This window comes from Gouania willdenowi, chromosome 22, assembly GCF_900634775.1.
Source record: "Gouania willdenowi chromosome 22, fGouWil2.1, whole genome shotgun sequence".
NCBI lineage: Eukaryota > Metazoa > Chordata > Actinopteri > Blenniiformes > Gobiesocidae > Gouania > Gouania willdenowi.
Window position 1 is genome coordinate 3,199,575 of NC_041065.1, and position 18,621 is coordinate 3,218,195.

The 18,621-nt window shown below is 38.5% G+C and overlaps 1 protein-coding gene across 2 annotated transcripts in view; it reads left to right on the top strand.

Annotated features, from left to right (window-relative positions):
• galcb (galactosylceramidase b) overlaps window positions 1-16,563 on the top strand; it is a 30,749-nt gene extending 14,186 nt beyond the window's left edge. The window contains exons 7-17 of one of the 2 annotated variants that reach the window (XM_028438687.1): window positions 161-288; window positions 4,598-4,753; window positions 4,894-5,018; window positions 9,374-9,501; window positions 9,583-9,672; window positions 9,748-9,837; window positions 10,853-10,997; window positions 12,318-12,498; window positions 12,567-12,730; window positions 12,820-12,896; window positions 16,142-16,563. In XM_028438687.1, the coding sequence (XP_028294488.1) occupies window positions 161-288; window positions 4,598-4,753; window positions 4,894-5,018; window positions 9,374-9,501; window positions 9,583-9,672; window positions 9,748-9,837; window positions 10,853-10,997; window positions 12,318-12,498; window positions 12,567-12,730; window positions 12,820-12,896; window positions 16,142-16,285 (1,428 nt within the window). In that variant the 3' untranslated portion in view covers window positions 16,286-16,563. Of the gene's footprint in view, window positions 1-160; window positions 289-2,050; window positions 2,182-4,597; window positions 4,754-4,893; window positions 5,019-9,373; window positions 9,502-9,582; window positions 9,673-9,747; window positions 9,838-10,852; window positions 10,998-12,317; window positions 12,499-12,566; window positions 12,731-12,819; window positions 12,897-16,141 lie in introns of both variants that reach the window. The other variant, XM_028438686.1, reaches the window with a different exon arrangement.
• The last annotated feature ends 2,058 nt before the right edge of the window (window positions 16,564-18,621 follow it).

The following is an 18,621-nucleotide window of genomic DNA, read 5'->3' on the forward strand; positions in this document are numbered from 1 at the left end:
CATTGTTAATGTTCAGATTGGTCATTTTTCTAAATGCTGACATGAATGTTGATCACGTGACCCTCAGATCACATACAATCACATGTTTGTGGCCCCGCCCCCTGTGCTAAAGTTCATCTCTGAGCAGCCTCGAGAGTGAGAGTGTGTGTTTGTCGCTAAGGTGCTGCGGAGCATGCTGGATGCGCTCGGTCTAAGCGCTGTGGGCATCATCGCGGCCGACGGCGATTGGAAAATCGCAAACTTCATGAATGTTGACGCAAAACTTAATGATTCAGTTGAGGTGATTGGGTAAGTACAGGCCACTGTGATGTCCCGTTGTGCAATGAGCAGCCCACATACTGTAGGTGGAACATGTGTGAAACACAACCACAAACTCCTGCTTTCATCCAAACATGAAATCTGAGGCTGTTCTTCTTTTTTTTCATGAGTGATCTGAACACTAATACAGGAAAGAACAAAGGCTTTGTGTGTTTGTTTTTTGTTGTTTGGTATGCTTTTCATTTTCTCTCATTTTGTGTTTTTTATTTTATGTTGCTTTGTGTGTTTTTGTTGTCTTTTTCTTACATTTTTGAAGACATTTTGTCTATTTTTGTTGTCATTTTGGATATTTTTGGTGGTAAATTTGTACATTTTTCTGTAGTTTGAGTCATTTTGTGTAATTATGATGTTTTGTGTGTTTTTGTTGTCTTTTTTGCATTTTTGGAGAGTTTCAGGTATTTTTTTTTATTTTGTTTGTTTTTTGTTGTCATTTTGTATACTTTTAGTGGTAAATTTGTACATTTTTCTGTAATTTTTGCATCATTCTGTGTAGTTTTTTTGGGTTTTTGTTCTTGGGTTTTTTGCATTTTTGTTGTCATTTTGTATATTTTTGGTGGTAAATTTGTATTTTTCAGCAAAACTGGAGTGAAGAAAACATTTGCTAGTAAATAAATGTATTTATTTATCAACATTTATCAGCTTCCAAACATTTAACATTGATAAATAAAACATGTTTTGCTCATTTTAGTCTAAGTGGGTTTTTCTGGCCCTCTGGTATAAACTGACAAACACGGCACTGGGAGTCATTGTGCCTCATTGGTTGGCTGCAGTATGTTGACATCTCGATACCAAGGTTAAATCACAAAATAAATATTTTGGTTTCATTTCAACAAATTTTCAGGACATCCAATGATTGCATAAATACTTTTTGAGATATGGCCAGATATGTGTCCTTATTATTCTTCCATTTTCATCTTCCAATATGTCAGGAACTCCAGCACATAGTAAAAGGTAAATATGGTATAGTAATAAGCTCCACCTACTCTCTCAGAATATAGAAAAACATCTGCTATACATTCTATCTGGTGGACATGTCAGCTCCTCTAAAGTGTGTTTGGGTCTGGAACATGTTTGGGTCTTCAGTACACTACTTAGCATATGTCTCAGCTCCCTGTAATGTGATTAGCTTAGAGCTATGAACATAGACTGTTCACATCACTAATGATTAGTCACATATATGCATTGGTTCTTGGGTGACACGCTCATGAATATCCCCCAAAAATACATTATTTTCTTTTTTTTTTACTATTTTCATTGGCTCATAACTGCATGTGGGAATGTAAGAAAAATCTGTTTGAATTTATAGTATATAGATATGAAGCAATTTTTATTCATGCGACTTCTTCATTTTGATTTTGGACCCAAAGTTGCCCAAGTGCCTTGCCCAAGGACACAACGTCATTGACTTGGCTAGAGAGGGATTGGAACCCCCAACCCTTCAGTTATTGGACGACCCACTCCCTAACCGAGCCCCCTTGTAATCATTTATTGTTTTTTTTTTTACTGGTAACGTTAAAAAATATATAAAAACCATTGCATCAGAAAAAACTGGGATTTGTGAAAAGATTGTATTTATTCTAAACACATTCCTCATACTCTACATTTTCTCTATTTGGGGGTTAGTGCGTGGAATGGAATGACCCGTTTGTAATAATAGTGGTAAAGAGTAACAGTTGTGACTTCCTGTCTTCTTCTGCTCTCTCTGATCCATGGCTGTGATTGGCTGCTCCAGCTGCTGCGTTACACTCTGGACAAGAGTGGTTTGGAGCGAGTCAGGATCATAGCCAGTGACAACCAATGGGAACCCATTGCACTGAAGGTGCTGCTCGACGCTGAGCTCAGCAGGGCGGTAGACGTGCTCGGGTAGGAGCATGCACAGCTCACACGGCTTCACTTTGTCTCCAACTCCATGTTTGTCAAGCATTGAGCTGCTAATGTGATCTCCCCTGCTTCTCTAACCAGGAGGCCCGCGGGCCACATGCGGCCCTCGGCCTAATTTATTGCGGCCCACAAAGTAAGCAAAAAAACATAAAATTACAGAAATATGAAGAAATGAGCAACAGAAATATGGAAAATTAACCAAAGAAATGGACACGATGACTAATAATTCACAAAAATAACTGAGAACTTTACAAAATTGGCAAAAACAATACACAAAATGACACTAGCATACATTACAGAAAAATACACAGAAAAAACACAGAAAGGAAAACAAAATAACACCAAAAACATAACCACTACACAAAATACACAGGACCACTACAATAATACACAAAAATGACAGAAAATTATGCAAAATAACAATAACATTGAAAACAAGATTGTTCAGAGAGTCAAACCTCAATGATCCTGATTACAGTATCATTGATTGTTAAATGATGATTGTTAGACATTTTTATCACGTGCTGTTGTATAATCAGAACAGAAAGTGAAACACTACTTATGACTTGGAATGTGCTAAGTTACCAGCAGGAGGTGTGTAGAGCTATCTCTTAGAGCTGAACATTATTTTAAAACTGATCCAGAATCAGTATATTGAATAGGATCCATTCCAAAATAGTATTACTTTGTATTTGTATAAATTAAAGCTGCAGTCTGTAGAATCCTCTTTCCGCTCCGTTTCAAAACTGAAACTTAGCTTCCGGAAGTGTACTGTCATCCGACGCTAACGGCTATGCTAACGGCAGTTCGGCATGACAAGATCGCTGCTTCCAACTGTGCATCTGAAACGTGTCCTTTTCGCTTTAGCTGGTGTTGGGTACCGAACACAGAACCTCCTCACGGACATTTCGGAGGATTTGCAGAGCTTAAGATATCTCGTAATGTGTAACGCTTCACTTCCAGGTCACGTACTCTGGCAAATCCGTGATGGAGAAAACAAATAAAGGTGTTCGTTTTTCTTTTTCCGTTTTCTGTACCGAAGCAAAAGAGCTTGAATTTGAAAAACAAGGCGTTTTCCGTTTTTTCATTTTGGTTTTGGAAACAAATATCAAATAATGAGTGTTTTTGTTTTTTATGTTTTTGTTACATAATGAAAAACGAATGAACAAATGATACATGGATTCGTCATCACTGTAGAGCTAGGACTGATGACATTATCACTGTAGAGCTAGGACTGATGACATCAGCACTGAGTCCGTTGACTCAGGGGGCGGGCGTGGGGCATCCAAACAAATCCGACGTTGCACACCTTTGAACCAAGCAGCAGCCATGTTGAAACTCTCAGGTCAGTCTGATCGTGAGCCTCAGAGATATTTGAGAAACACACACACACATATTCCTTGCTTTTATAGAGATTATTAATAATACTAAGTTTGGTATGCTAATAATATCAGCACTTTTTTATCCCTCAGCCAATTTGTCACCCCCTGGCTGTATGATGCCCTTCACATTTGCCTGTATTGCCTATATAACGGGCCGGCCCTGCCAAAAAGCCATTCACAATAAAAACAAAAACACAAATTCCTGTATTAATGTTCAGATAGGTCATTATTTTAAATGCTAACATGAATGTTGATCATGTGACCCGGCCTCAGATCAGATACAATCTCACGTTTGTGGCCCCTGCTGTGATTTAGACTATTAAATCAACAGTTTTATATACAGTTAGTAGCAATAAAAAAGCCTGTGTTGTGTGGGACTGTGTGTAAAAGTTTGTGTTGTTTTTGTGTTTGTTGGTTCAAAGCTGAGCCTTTGTTTCTGCTGTTTGTGTGAAACGCTACAGTCATAAAGTTTTTAAAATATGTTATGATGGGGCTTGGGATGATGAAAAGCTCTTCATTATCGTCCTCCATGTGCAAATCTATCATCAGTCACTGGTTCTTTTAGAGCCTCAAAATTTTCCCTCTCAAAGTTTACCCATTTCCACGTCCGGGTCTTAAAGATATTTCCATTTCAGAAGGTGAAGTCCGTTACATTCATCCATTAGACATTCAGTCACCCATTTTCTAAAGAAAAATAGAATATAAATGCATGATATTGTTCCTAAACGTGCATGTAAGGGACTTCCCTATCGCATTGAGGCCTTATTTTAAATAATAACTTCTAAGTTAAACTGTTTCAGAAAATGAATTTTCCAAGCAGATTGTTTTTTTTTTCATTATTGAATATTTGTCGTTCTGTCAAAGTCACTGTCATTCAGATGAAGAACACAGAAGTTCCAGCTTTTGTTTGTGAGACACAGATCAGCCAAAAGTGTGACGTAGCTGATAGCATTGCTAATGGTAGCGTCACAACTCTTTTTTTTCCCTCGTGTGTGTGTCTAACATGGGTCGATCAGGGCACACTACCCGGGCACCAGGACGGTACCAGAGGCTCTGAAGACGCAGAAGAAGCTGTGGTCGTCTGAGGACTACAGCACATTCAATGACGAGGTGGGCGGGGGCTGCTGGGCTCGCATCCTCAATCAGAACTATGTCAATGGACACATGACTGCGTAAGTCTGCCCTCGGTGAACATATGGTTATACTGAATCTAGATCTTCTCTACTGTTATATGGGTTTTGGTATTATGAAATGTTGCTTCAAACTACGTAGTCTGATAAAGAGATGTTCTGTACGTGGGTGTAACCTGCAGCACCATCTCTTGGAACCTGGTGGCCAGTTACTACGAGGATCTGCCATTTGGAAGAGATGGCCTCATGACGGCGGAGGAGCCGTGGAGCGGGAACTACGTGGTGGACTCTCCTATCTGGATCACAGGTCTGTGCACGCGACCAGGACGGACTAACACACTTCGCTTTAACACAGGCTCACATCTGCCCTCTCAAAGATTCAGAGTAACCCCCATATTTACGCCAGGTTACACATTTCACTCTCGTCTCTGTTTCACTAGTCCAAACTGGGAGGTGCGCCTCCTGGGGGGAGGCATGATGTCATGACGGGGTGAGGGGTGGGTTGCTGAACCTTGAGCATAATTTATTTAATTTTTTTCTTTGCGCTGAATTAATAGAGCTTTGATACTGTTCTAAAATCATTAGTTATCAATTGTTATTTTTTTACGAGATTTTTTTTTTTTTTTAACCTTTCGTTTTAATAAAAAAGATCAAATAAATTGTGATGGGGCCTGAGAGGTTTTTTTTCTTTGCACTTTATTAATAAAGAGCTTTATTCCTGTTATAAAATCATTAGTTATTAATAGTTATTTATTTTTATGAGATTCAAAGGGGGCGCAGCTGAAAAGGTTCAGAAACCACTGCCTTAACCTGATCACATTATAGGACATTAAACTTCCTGAAATTATGCCCAATGACGTACTAAACATTTTGCCCAACATTTGACGTCTGTCCGCTTGCTAAACTAACTTTACATTAGCCCTCCTGTTTTATTCTGGAAAACTGTGTGAATGTGTGACATTGTCCTAAAACCTGTGGGTTAGGGTTTAGGTTGTGTCATTGCGATATTTCCATTTCAGGAGATGAAATTAAGTGGTATTAAGTCATATTTTGCTCAAGAATGAACATTTTTGTTTCTCTGACCTCCTGTTTACAGCAGAAGTTCTAAAACTCTTTCAGGTGTCCCCTACTTTAAACAAAGGTGAACTTTCAAGCCCCACCTGCACCCATTCCCCCCCCAGAAACCTGACAAATAACACATTTCCAGATTCATTGATTTTACAGGAAACCTCATGTTTCCTAATAAATTAAAACCTAGATTAAAGTAATCACCTGCATTTTTTAATGCATTAAATAACCAAACATTGTTTCCAATCTGTGACAAAAAGCTTTTGAAAACAACAAAAGAAATAAATTTTTTAAGTCCGCTATTGAAAGTTTGTGGGGGGGGGCATGTCACTCACTTTGATAAGCAGTGGTTTACAGTGACAAATTATATGTAAATGTGTGATATTGTCTTAAAACATAAATGTGAGGCTATATTCCCTCTCATATTGCTATTTCAGCTTCATTTTGTTTAAAAAAAAAAATTTAAATAACTATCACTGTTTTTTTTTTTTTTCAGGAAGTAAATTTTGTATTATCCATAATAATTAAAAATCAAAGTTTCTAGTTAAATGAAAGTAATGTGGAAGAAGATGGAGGATAATGTGGAGGGGAAATAACTTGGTGTAGCTTTTAAGGTTGAAATAAAGTCTTTATTTTAGGGATTGGATTTTATTTATTTTATTATTAAGAAATAAACGTTCAATATTAAATAATATATTTGGTTTTCCTTTATATATCTGAGACCTATCATATGTTATATGAGTCTTGGTTAATGTCACGCAGTTATTAATGGTTCATATTTGCTTCTTTTTCAGGGCTTTAAATTAACATCCACCAACTCGCCATTTGCAAGGAAAAATTAACTTTGGTGTGTAACATTGTAGCGTTACTAACCAGACCAAAGGGGTCAGAACACATTACTCCATTTTTAAAGTCTTTACACTGGCTCCCAGTCAGCCTCAGAATAGACTTTAAAGTTCTGCTGCTGCTGGTGTATAAATCTGTGAATGGGTTTGGTCCAGAATACATCAGTGAGATGTTAGTCAGGTATGAACCCAGCAGGTCTCTCAGATCTATGGACACAGGTCAGATAGTGGAGCCCAGAGCTCACAGATCTATGGACACAGGTCAGATAGTGGAGCCCAGAGCTCACAGATCTATGGACACAGGTCAGATAGTGGAGCCCAGAGCTCTCAGATCTATGGACACAGGTCAGATAGTGGAGACCAGAGCTCACAGATCTATGGACACAGGTCAGATAGTGGAGCCCAGAGCTCACAGATCTATGGACACAGGTCAAATAGTGGAGCCCAGAGCTCTCAGATCTATGGACACAGGTCAGATAGTGGAGACCAGAGCTCACAGATCTATGGACACAGGTCAGATAGTGGAGCCCAGAGCTCTCAGATCTATGGACACAGGTCAGATAGTGGAGCCCAGAGCTCACAGATCTATGGACACAGGTCAGATAGTGGAGCCCAGAGCTCACAGATTTATGGACACAGGTCAGATAGTGGAGCCCAGAGCTCACAGATCTATGGACACAGGTCAGATAGTGGAGCCCAGAGCTCACAGATCTATGGACACAGGTCAGATAGTGGAGACCAGAGCTCACAGTAAACATATTGATACTGCGTTTAGTTGTTATGCTGCAAAGAAGTGGAACAAACATGTGAACATTTTTAAATCATAGTTAAAGGCACTCATTTTCTCTACTGCGTATGACTGAGAGGGAAATTTTTGTTGATGATTTTAAATGTTTATACTGATGATTTTAAGCTGTTTTCTGTTGCACTTTTTGATCATGTAAAGCACATTGAGTTGCCCTTTCCTTGCCTTACTAGCCATTTTGGCTGGTGAAGAGCGAAACAAACACCACTACGTCTGTTTAAATCGGCTGGCTGCAGAAACGATGCGACAAGTCATTGTTGCCAGATTGGGCTGTTTTTCCGCCAAGAAATTTGAGGGTTTTTGTGTGTGTTTAGATTTTAAAACGTAATGTATATCTGGCAACACTGCTGGTTGTACTAATCCTACATTTCCCATGAACACTATGTCGTGACGTGTCGTACAACAATTGGCTACGTGCTTACGCTAGCGTGATTGTTATGATTTGTTACGTACATACGTAACGGCGCAAAACAAACAATAGGAGCTGAAATTCAATTATAAAATTAGTTGTAAAAACAAACATGTTGAGATATTTATTGGGTGTTAAAAACCTGAACTGTCAAAAAGGAAGGCTGCTGCTGACTCAGGGAAAAATGAAGATGAAAGAGGATCTGAAAAGAAGAAGAAATTGAGGAGTTTTATTAGTAAATGGATGTTGGGTCATGAGTGGCTGGTATTCCACCATTTGTTCACCTTTAAAATGTGCACTATATACAGTTTGTACAGTACATGTAATTCTTAGTACTGATTACTTCTATTTTTTCTAACTTCAATGTTCCAGGGATCCAATTTTCATCTGAGTTTAGTTTGTTTATTAAGTTATGAGAATATACTTTATAAAATGTTCACTTCTACGACACACCCAAAGTTCCATATTTCACCTTTTAGGCGTTGTTACAACATTGTTTTTAAATAAAATGTTTATATTTTTACCATTTTAATGTATTTCTGCAATCAACTAAAATAAAAACTATTTCAAGAAACATTAATGCTTAAATCTATTCTGTGGCTCATAATGTAGTTTATTTTTGCTGGAAAAAACTGTGGCTGGCAGGGATGTAACGATTTATCGTAAGGCAGTTAAAAATCGATTCATAGGTATCACGGTTGATATCGATTTTCTGACAATTGAATCGCGGTACTTTTTTAACAGGCAGAGGGCGCTATCCGGAAGTGTTGGGGGCGGGCGGAGTCTGCTAATACTTTCTTTCTGGCTGCCTTCTACTCTTAAATATGTTAATAAATGATTCATTATCCCTTTAGCACCGAAAGAATATCTGTAATATTACTTGAATATCTGTAAAAGTCACGTTTTTCTATTAGCTCTGTCTGCTAGCATAGCTTATCTTCTTCACTGCAAGATATCTGCATGCCAACCGACCACTGGGTTACCAGCGCCCTCTGCTGGTCCAAACAAATATGACGTAAATCAGTGCAATGACGTTTTTTTTTTTTTAAAGTCCAATTGTTAAGGCACAAAATACATTTTCAGTTGCACTTTTAAAAGAAAAAGAACTATTATGCAGTTTTGCATTGTTTATTATAGAACCAGAATTTAAATTAATAGGCTTCATTTTCAATTGTATTATTCCTTTATTTATTTAATTCAAGATTTATTTTTAGTTAAATTGCATTGTTTTGAATAGTTTATCAAGGAATTCTTTTGACAATGAAAAATATAAGGAAAATAATACAGTATTTTCTAGTTTTTTTTCCCAAAAAAAAAATATTGTCTACAGTCCCATTTTGTAAATGAAAAAATCGTGAGAGAATCGTATCGTGAACAGAGTATTGTGAATGGAATCGTATCGGGAGTTGAGTGAATCGTTACATCCCTAGTGGCTGGTGTAAAATGTGTTTAGCTGGTAACTTTAAGAATCTACTAGTCATGTGGCTGCTGATCATAAAAAGTGAATTTAAAGCCCTGGTGGTGTTTATTTGTAGCTCACACGTCCCAGTTCTCCCAGCCTGGATGGACGTACCTGCAGACTGTTGGACATCTGAGCCAAGGTGGGAGTTATGTGGCTTTGACTGATGGGAAAGGAAACCTCACCATCGTCATAGAAACCATGGTAAGTGGGAGGGGATTCCCTCAGCTCTCAGTAGGTGCATGTGTAAAGTCAACTGACGAAGCTTTTTGCGTTTCTCTGTAGAGTCACGAACATTCAGTGTGTATCCGCCCTCCACTCCCACCCTTCAACGTCACATCCCAGAATGCATCTTTCCTGCTGAAGGGATCGTTTGTGGGTTTCTCAGAGGCAATCATGGTTTACTATCGTCGCTTTTCTCTGAATAGCTTTTTCTTTTAATCTTCATAGGCTTCCATAACGGAGCTCCAAGTATGGCGCTCACAGTTCAACTTCAAAACAAAGAAGCCGTCCTTCTTTGAGAAACTGAGCCCACTGAAGGTGAAGCAGCTCCTGCATCACACAGCAGCTCCTGTCTAACACTTCACCTGTCCAACAACACTTCACCTGTCCAACAACACTTCACCTGTCCAACAACACTTCACCTGTCCAACAACACTTCACCTGTCCAACAACACTTCACCTGTCCAACAACACTTCACCTGTCCAACAACACTTCACCTGTCCAACAACACTTCACCTGTCCAACAACACGTCACCTGTCCAACAACACGTCACCTGTCCAACAACACTTCACCTGTAGTGCAGCAGATTAATTGCATATTTCAAGAGAATTGTTAGCTTTGGTATAAAAGCATGACATTTGGCACAGATACAGTGGTTCCCATCCAGGGGTACGTGTATTATTTTTCTAAAATGATGAGACAAATTTCCGCTTGCTCACAGGCTTTTTCCTTATCTATCAATAATACATTGTGGCATGACTCTTTAAAATACATAGAAACAGGTGAAGATCAACATCTAAAATGGTCAAAACATCATAAAAATATGAGTGAAGCTTTCAGATGAGCCATCTGACACAAATTAACAAAATAAAGGGGTACTCGCCTTAAAACAGAAAAGATAAGGGGTACATTGGTCCAAAAAGGTTGGGAAACACTGCTATGGAGGACCAGACCTTTCGCTGACACATTGTTTGAACAGATCCGAGCATTTTTGGATTTTTCCCAAATTATTTGAGGCGAGTCACGGGCACAGTCCTGACTCTGCCCGGGAAGGATGCACATATTCGGACACAGGAGGACCAGACCTTTCCACTGACACCTCGTTTGGCCCGAGCCAAGCACTTTTTGGTTATATAATAACCATTGAATAGCAATGGTGGCCATCTTGAAAAATGGACGCCATATTGAATTTTTGAGTGACCAATGCCTTTTTCCAAAATAGTGGCCTTTAGAGAGTATCTGTGCCAAATCTCATACTTTTATACCAAAATGAATGATTTTCTTACCAATCTGCTGCAATCTGTCCAACACGTATGTTCTGTGTTCTTCAGGTTACAAACGGCTCCGTCAGCCTCAAACTGGCTGTTGATGAGGTTTACACTCTCACTACCATCACCACAGGAACCAAGGGGAGCTACCCAGCCCCCCCACCCTCAGCGCGCTTCCCCAAAACATACAGCGACAACTTTAACGTGCGTAAGTATGACACACAGCAGAGCAACATTTACACAGCGGGACCACATGATTAACATTGATGTTAGCATTAGAACCTGGACCAATGTGAGCATTAACTCAGGAAACAACAAAGATCATTTTGTGTGTTTGTGTTGTACTTTTATTTTTTGTATTTTTCTTTGGAGTCCCTTTGTATTATTGTTATCGTTTGTGTTTTTGGTGCATTTTGCGTGTTTTTATAGTACTTTTAATTTTTGTTTTTGTGTGTATTGCTGTAAATTTGAATGTTTTTTTGAGTCCTTTTGTATTTTTGTTGTCGTTTTGTGAGTCATTCCAATTCATTCCACACACTTTGGTCTCAAAATATCCTGGAATTTTAACCAATTGTTCCATAATTATCCAATAGGCATACTGTAGATTGTTAGTTTGATTGGATAAATACTTTTTATGGACAATTTAGTGAAGGGGGGGTATGTGTCCTTATTATTCTTATATTTTCATCTTCCAATATATCAATAACTCCATCACATAGGAAATGTAAATATGGTATAGTAATAAGCTCCACCTACTCTCTCAGAATATAGAAATAGATCTGCTATACATTCTATCTGGTGGACATGTCAGCTCCTCTAAAATGTGTGTTTGGGTCTGGAACATGTTTGGTCCTTCAGTAAACTACTTATCGTATGTCTCAGCTCCCTGTAATGTGATCAGCTTAGAGCTATGAACATAGACTGTTCACATCACTAATGATTAGTCACAGATATTCATTGGTTCTTGGGCGACACTCTGGAATTCTTGAATTGAAACTAATTTCATTGGCCGATAACTGCATGTGGGCATGTAAGAAAAATCTGTTCTGTTTTAATATATAGTATAAAGGTTGCTCTTTCTTTGGATATAAAACCATTTTTATTTATGGGACATATTCATTTTTTTATTTTGGACCCCAACTTTGGGTTATTTCACTACTCTGGGATATTAAAAATCCTCTACATGAGGACATTATTTTAGCTTGGCTCTGTGTCTCATGATCATTTATTGTTTGTTTTTCACTAGTAATATGAGAATATGATAAACATTGCATCAAAAAACATTTATTTTTGAAAACATGATATTTATTATGAACAAATTACTCATGTTTTACATTTTTCCATTTTGGGGGTTTTTCGTTATCATTAACGCCACATAAACAATGAGCCTAAATATTCATGCATTTGTTCTTGGGGTTAAATAAAAAGGTAAATAGATTCTCAAAAACACGTTTGTGTTTTTTCCTATATTAAAAAGTGACAGCCTCAGTTAAAAGATGAAATCATTATTTTTGCATCGTGTGTGTAGGAAATCCTCCTTTCTCCGAGGCGCCACTCTTTGCTGACCAAACGGGAGTCTTTGAATACTACGTGAACCTGAGTGAAACCGGTCCTCACGTCTTCACCCTGCGTCAGGTCCTGACTGTGAGGCCTGTGACGTGGACGGCCGACGCCGATCAGACCATCAGTGTCATCGGGGACTATCAGTGGTGAGTGTCAGGTGGAAGGTCAGCAGAAGTCATCCCAGATCCTGAGTCATGTATTTAAATGTGTGCAGGCGGGACCTGAGCGTGACTTGTGACGTCTTCATGGAGACGATGGACAAAGGGGGCGTGTTCATCGCAGCCAGGGTGGATAAAGGAGGCCAGTTCGTCCGCAGTGCAGGAGGAGTCTACTTCTGGGTGTTCGCTGATGGAACCTACAACGTTACCAATGATTTAGGTCAGAGCCCCTTTCCCTCACACTCAACCATAAACAAGTCAAATATTTAACCTAGATAATCTGACAACACTTTTTTTGTTTGCTAACAGCTGGAAGGAGCGTGCTAGCAGAGGGACACTCTGGTACCCGAGCTAATCGTTGGTACACCCTGTCACTGACTGTAAAAGTAAGACATCTACTAATCCAACTCTGTTCTATGGTCAATATGCAGATGTAAAACATCTACTTCAACATTTGAATTGTCCATATTAGAATATCTATATCTAACAAAACACATTATTATGTACCATATTCATTTTATTGCCTTTAAAAATAGGACTACAGTAAAAATCCCATTGTTTTCTATTGGAGTGAAGCATTCAGCCTGCTTTATAGATCATTTAGTAGCTTTATAGATCATTTAGTAACTTTATAGATCAATTAGTAGCTTCATAGATCATTTAGTAACTTTATAGATCATTTATTAGCTTTATAGATCATTTAGTAACTTTATAGATCATTTAGTAACTTTATAGATCATTTATTAGCTTTATAGATCATTTAGTAACTTTATAGATCATTTAGTAACTTTATAGATCATTTATTATTATTATTATTATTATTATTATTATTATTTTTTATTTATTCAGTTTATTTCCGACATGGTTGCAATCACAGAAATTCACTTTGACATCCAGAGCAAAATCACATCATTGTTTTTTTTTTTGTCCTTTTGCATGTCGGAAAGGGCGACGGAAAAAAGCATTTTGCTTATCCAGATCCGTCCCCTGATTTGAACACAGATAATTTTACATCAAACCTCGTTTCTTCCCTAGTCATACATTCTTATCTTCTTCATACCATAATTTCATCTCTATTGTTTTTGGAAATGTACCTACAACCGTCAACCAGATGTAAAAACGATGAAAGCAACCCTCGGAGGACTAAATAATTACTGTGAACCACGAACTTAGTGATAACCAAAGGTGATAGATCACCTTTATTGTCATAGATATAGAGCTGCATACGTAGATGAAATGTTTTCTCTGCATTTAACCCTTCTCTTTTGGAGCAGCCTAACTACTAGCATGTTGACCAGATCCTGTTCTACACTAAAACTAGACACTCCAAAGCACTTGACGAACATTAAAAGTTTCAGTTGACTAATATATACTAATACGTTGTTTTGTACATGTTTACATCCTTTCTGATGGAGGTTTTATTCTATTTATTTCAGTTGAAGTATAAAATAAATTGATGAATAAATAATCATAAAATGACCCAATGTGATTTTATTCAGTCATTCAAAAAAAGCCGGTTTGCTTTTTCTTTTTTTTTTTTGGAACTGTGACAAATTTCTAGAAGTTTAGGATTCAACTTATGTTTGAATAATGAAAATAAATATGTGATAATCGTTACTGTAGAATCGCAAGACTTGTAAATAGTGTTGTGTTTAAGACCACACTATCCGAGACCAAGACTTGCCCGAGACCAGAATGCACCGAGACCAAGACAAGACCATTTTTAATTAAAAATATATATAAATAAATCAAATTATGACAAGGTTCAACAGTTAAATAACATTCTCTCTTTAGATTTTGTTTATTTTAAATACATTTGACAGACAAAAAAGGTGCCTGCAGAAAATGAACTAAAATATTAAAACTGCTACTGATAAATTCACAATTATTCTACATATTTGAAAACAAGATTTTTATGTCAGCTGAATGTACAGCAAGTGTTTAAAAGTATTTCTACCAAGAAATAACATGTCTGGTCACCTACACACCACAGAGTTTCCTCTTTGTTGTACTTTTACAAATGTATTCTTTGTGGTTCGTGAAACCAAATTACACAACCAACAAGTTAGCGGACATGTTTAGCTCCGCCTCTCTCTCCTGCTTGTGTGTGTGTGTCACACACGTCACTCAGTCACATTAAGGAAGGTTGTGGTCATTATACAGAGTGGATTAAAGAATGAATAAAAGATTGTTTTATCCGGTTCTTCAACTTGTTATTATCACATTATAAAAAAGTTTAAAAACAGCAGGAATTAGTGCTGGTCTCCAACGGTCTTGACGGAAAAGCCCGAGCCCGAGACAAGACTGAGACCTTTAAAATTTAGTCTCAAGACCGGTCTCGACTACTACAACACTACTTGTAAATGGAGTCGTTAGCCAAGAATAGGGATTAAAATGAAATCAGGACAAAAGGGTCCCGTCCCAGCCCTAGCACTTAGGGTGCATATAAGGGACTGATCAACATCCCACCGTGATGTTAGATTAGAATCAATGACCCTCCCATTACAAACCTGCTTCTCTAACCACTAGACCACCACTGTCAAACCAAACACTGTCAGATGCAGCAGCCTCAGCCTTCAAAATAAAAGTCATCAGACTAAACAGCTTCAAATAAATCGGCCTCAGGCTGTAAAAACACGACATGACGATGTATTTTGAAGAAACCGTAAATACACGTGATGTCATCAATAAGTGCTGCTTCAGATACAAGATTAAGTTGAAAGCTGTTATTTTCTATTTATTTTTAAAGCTTAAGAAATACCAACGTTTAATTCATCTATGTTTCTATTCATAAACAATACATTTGATTTATCTTAACTGTTAAAGAATAAAAGGAAAGAACGGCTTTTCAACTTTTGTCATAATGTGTACTTCCGGTTCCTTCAAAATAAAACGCCAGGTCGTCAGTTATGGCCTGAGGCCGTTTCATCTGATGGAAGTTTTCCTGATACCTGAGGATGTCCTAAAATGTGCACCGTACTTTTGTTTAAACTTAAAGGTTTTAGAGGTAGTGCTGTCAAGACATTAAAAAATTGAGGGATTTATTATGTAATCTGTAATTAATTAATTTGATTAATCTCTTTTTTTTATCTCTGCTAAAAAAAAAAAAAAGAAAATAGCTGAAAAAAGCCTTAAATTTGAGGTATTTTCATTTAAATTCATCACATTATTGTAGCAGATCAAAATATTGATATATACAGTAATAAATAAGTGGCCTTATTAACTCATTTATTATTTTTAACAAACTTCAACGGATGTTTGTATTACGGTGTTCTTTTGTCGATCTCCAAATAATTAGAAAATAAAAATAAAATAAAACATCAGATTCATATAATGTGCTGAAGTGACCTCATCATAATAACAGTAAGAACATTCTAAGCAATACAAGTATTACAATACAATGTAATTAATTCATCGCAATTAACGCAATAATTTGACACCCTTATTTAGAAGTAACTTCATTTGTCAGATTCACTGAGTCAAACTGAGAAAAATACATTTTAAACAACATAACCAACATGAGGACGTGTTGATTCGTATAAGGATAGTTTGTAGACATTAGACTCATTCCTTGTGCTTTTAATGCCAAATGTACACGATGTGATGTTGACTGTGATCCCTCCTACTTTAGGGTCAGTTGGCCTCAGGATGGCTGAACGGATACCTGCTGTGGAAGAACGCTGTGGTTCTGACTCCAAAGAATGGATGGGCTGCGATCGGGACCAAGTCCTTTGAGCTGGCTCAGTTTGATAACTTTACTGTTACAGCTCAGTGAAGTTTTAATAATGACCTGCAAACGGCTGTGAATGTGAATTACTAACAGTTTTTAGATTTCTCTTTTACTGTAAATAATTCTTGGGGATGAAGTTTACTTCAAAGAATCAGGGAAATGATTTCACTAGATGGACGACATCCTGTGACTTTCATATTTTAAATGATTTTGTGATTTTGCACAAAGACGATTTGTTTGTAGTACTTTTACATTTTATGGGTGCATCACATGGAGTGCATCATGTTTTTATGATACAGTAAAACTGATTTGCCTTCACTAAATACATGAAGCAGTTGATATACATGTCATCTGTAAATGATGTCATAATAAATCCACTTATCTATTAATTTTCTTCCGCTTTTATCCGGGGCCGGGTCACGGAGGCAGCAGTCTCAGCAGAGATGCCCAGACCTCTCGATCCACACACATCACCTCCAGCCGTTCTGGGGGAACCCCGAGGCGACACTAGGCCAGCTCAGAGACATAGTCCCTCCAGCGTGTCCTGGGCCTTCCACGAGGCCTCTTCCCAATAGGACATGCCTGAAACATCTCCAGAGGGAGGCGACCAGGAGGCCTCCGAAACAGATGCCCGAGCCACCTCAGCTGGCTCCTTTTGACGTGAAGGAGCAGCGACTCTACTCCGAGCTCCTCCCGGGTGACTGAGCTTCTCACCCTATCTTGAAGGGTGCTCCCAGCCACCCTGCGAAGGAAACTCATTTCGGCCGCCTGTATCTGCGATCTTGTCCTTTTGGTCATTACCCAAATCTCATGACCATAGGTGAGGGTAGGAACGTAGATCGATCGGTAAATTGAGAGCTTTGCCCCCCGACTCAGCTCCATCTTCACCACAACAGTCCAATACAGCGACCGCATCACTGCATCCGTCTATCGATCTCACGCTCCATCCGTCCCTCACTCGTGAACAAGACCTTGAGATACTTGAACTCCTCCACTTGAGGCAAGGACTCTCCACTGATCCAGAGAGGGGAAGTCACCTTTTTCCGGTGGAGAACCATGGCCTCAGATTAGGAGGTGCTGATCCTTTCACACTCGGCTGAAAACTGCCCCACTTAGTAAATTGAACTTTACTGAAGCCCAAACATGTACCATAGTTAGTCTTTGAGATACAGTATGTCAATAATATAATCTATATTCTATACTAAACATGGGCAACTAATGTACCTCAAAGTAACTGCACAAAATTACTCCAAAAAACACAGAAATTACAGCAAAGAGCACAACGGGACAAAGAACTCAGACGACGACAAAAATAACAGAAAAACACAAAAATAGAATAAATGACTCACGCACACAGAAAAACACAGAGGGCCTGTACTACAAAGCTGGATTAACTTTTATCGTGCTAACTTCCAGGTTTTTATTGAGTGTCCTAAACTATGAGGCTGGTTAACGTCTTAAGGTGCGTTCACACCGAATGCGACCGTAGCGCTGCAGTCACTAAAATCGCTCGCGATTAGTCGCTTGCACATAGTGGTGCTTTTTGGTCACTTCATCGCTCCAGTGAAGCGATCACCAGGGAACAATGTGTGTGCGTGCGTGCGTTGACAGGGTAAAGAGAGAGAGAGGGGGTTGATCACTTATTTTCCTTCTTGCTCCGCTTTTACGGTTTAAATGATAAACTTGCGGGGATATTAAAGGATGAGTGCACTCAAAATGTGTCATGATCAGTAGTTACTGTGGTTTTCAAGAAATTAACCGCTTTAATTGAGGAAGTTGTACAGCGTCCGCAGCAGCTGTCTGCACTATGGCGGGAGGGAGCAGGGAGGGGCTTCAGCCTCAGCTCTACAGACAGTGAAGAACAGGGGAGTTGTCACTTAAAGTTGCTTAAAAAGTTCACATTTTTCAACTTTGAGCAACGAGGTCGCCCTTGACCTATTCACTCAAATCACGCAAGTCACGTCACTTGAGGGCGGATAACTTGAGATCACGTCATTTACATTGATTTTAATGTGATCTAGTCACTTCAGTCGCGTTCGGTGTGAAAGCACCTTTACTAGACTAAATCACCATGGTAACTTAGGCTGAACGACTAACCTGGTCTGGACCAGGTTATGAAGTGGATCCGATTTGAGTGAGTGCTAAAGCCCCGCCTCCTGACCAATCAGTTCTCTTGTAAAATGAGCTGCCCATTGTTATTAGATCCTGGTTGGTGCAAATCTGACAACTGAGTTTAGGAAAGAAATATTATTAATGGATAAATTAATCCTTTCATTTAGTGATGACATCATTTAGGAAACGTATATATTTATATTTGATGGACTGATCTATGAAGCCTGCGTTGGACACTCTCCGTATGTACAGACGGATTAATTCATTTA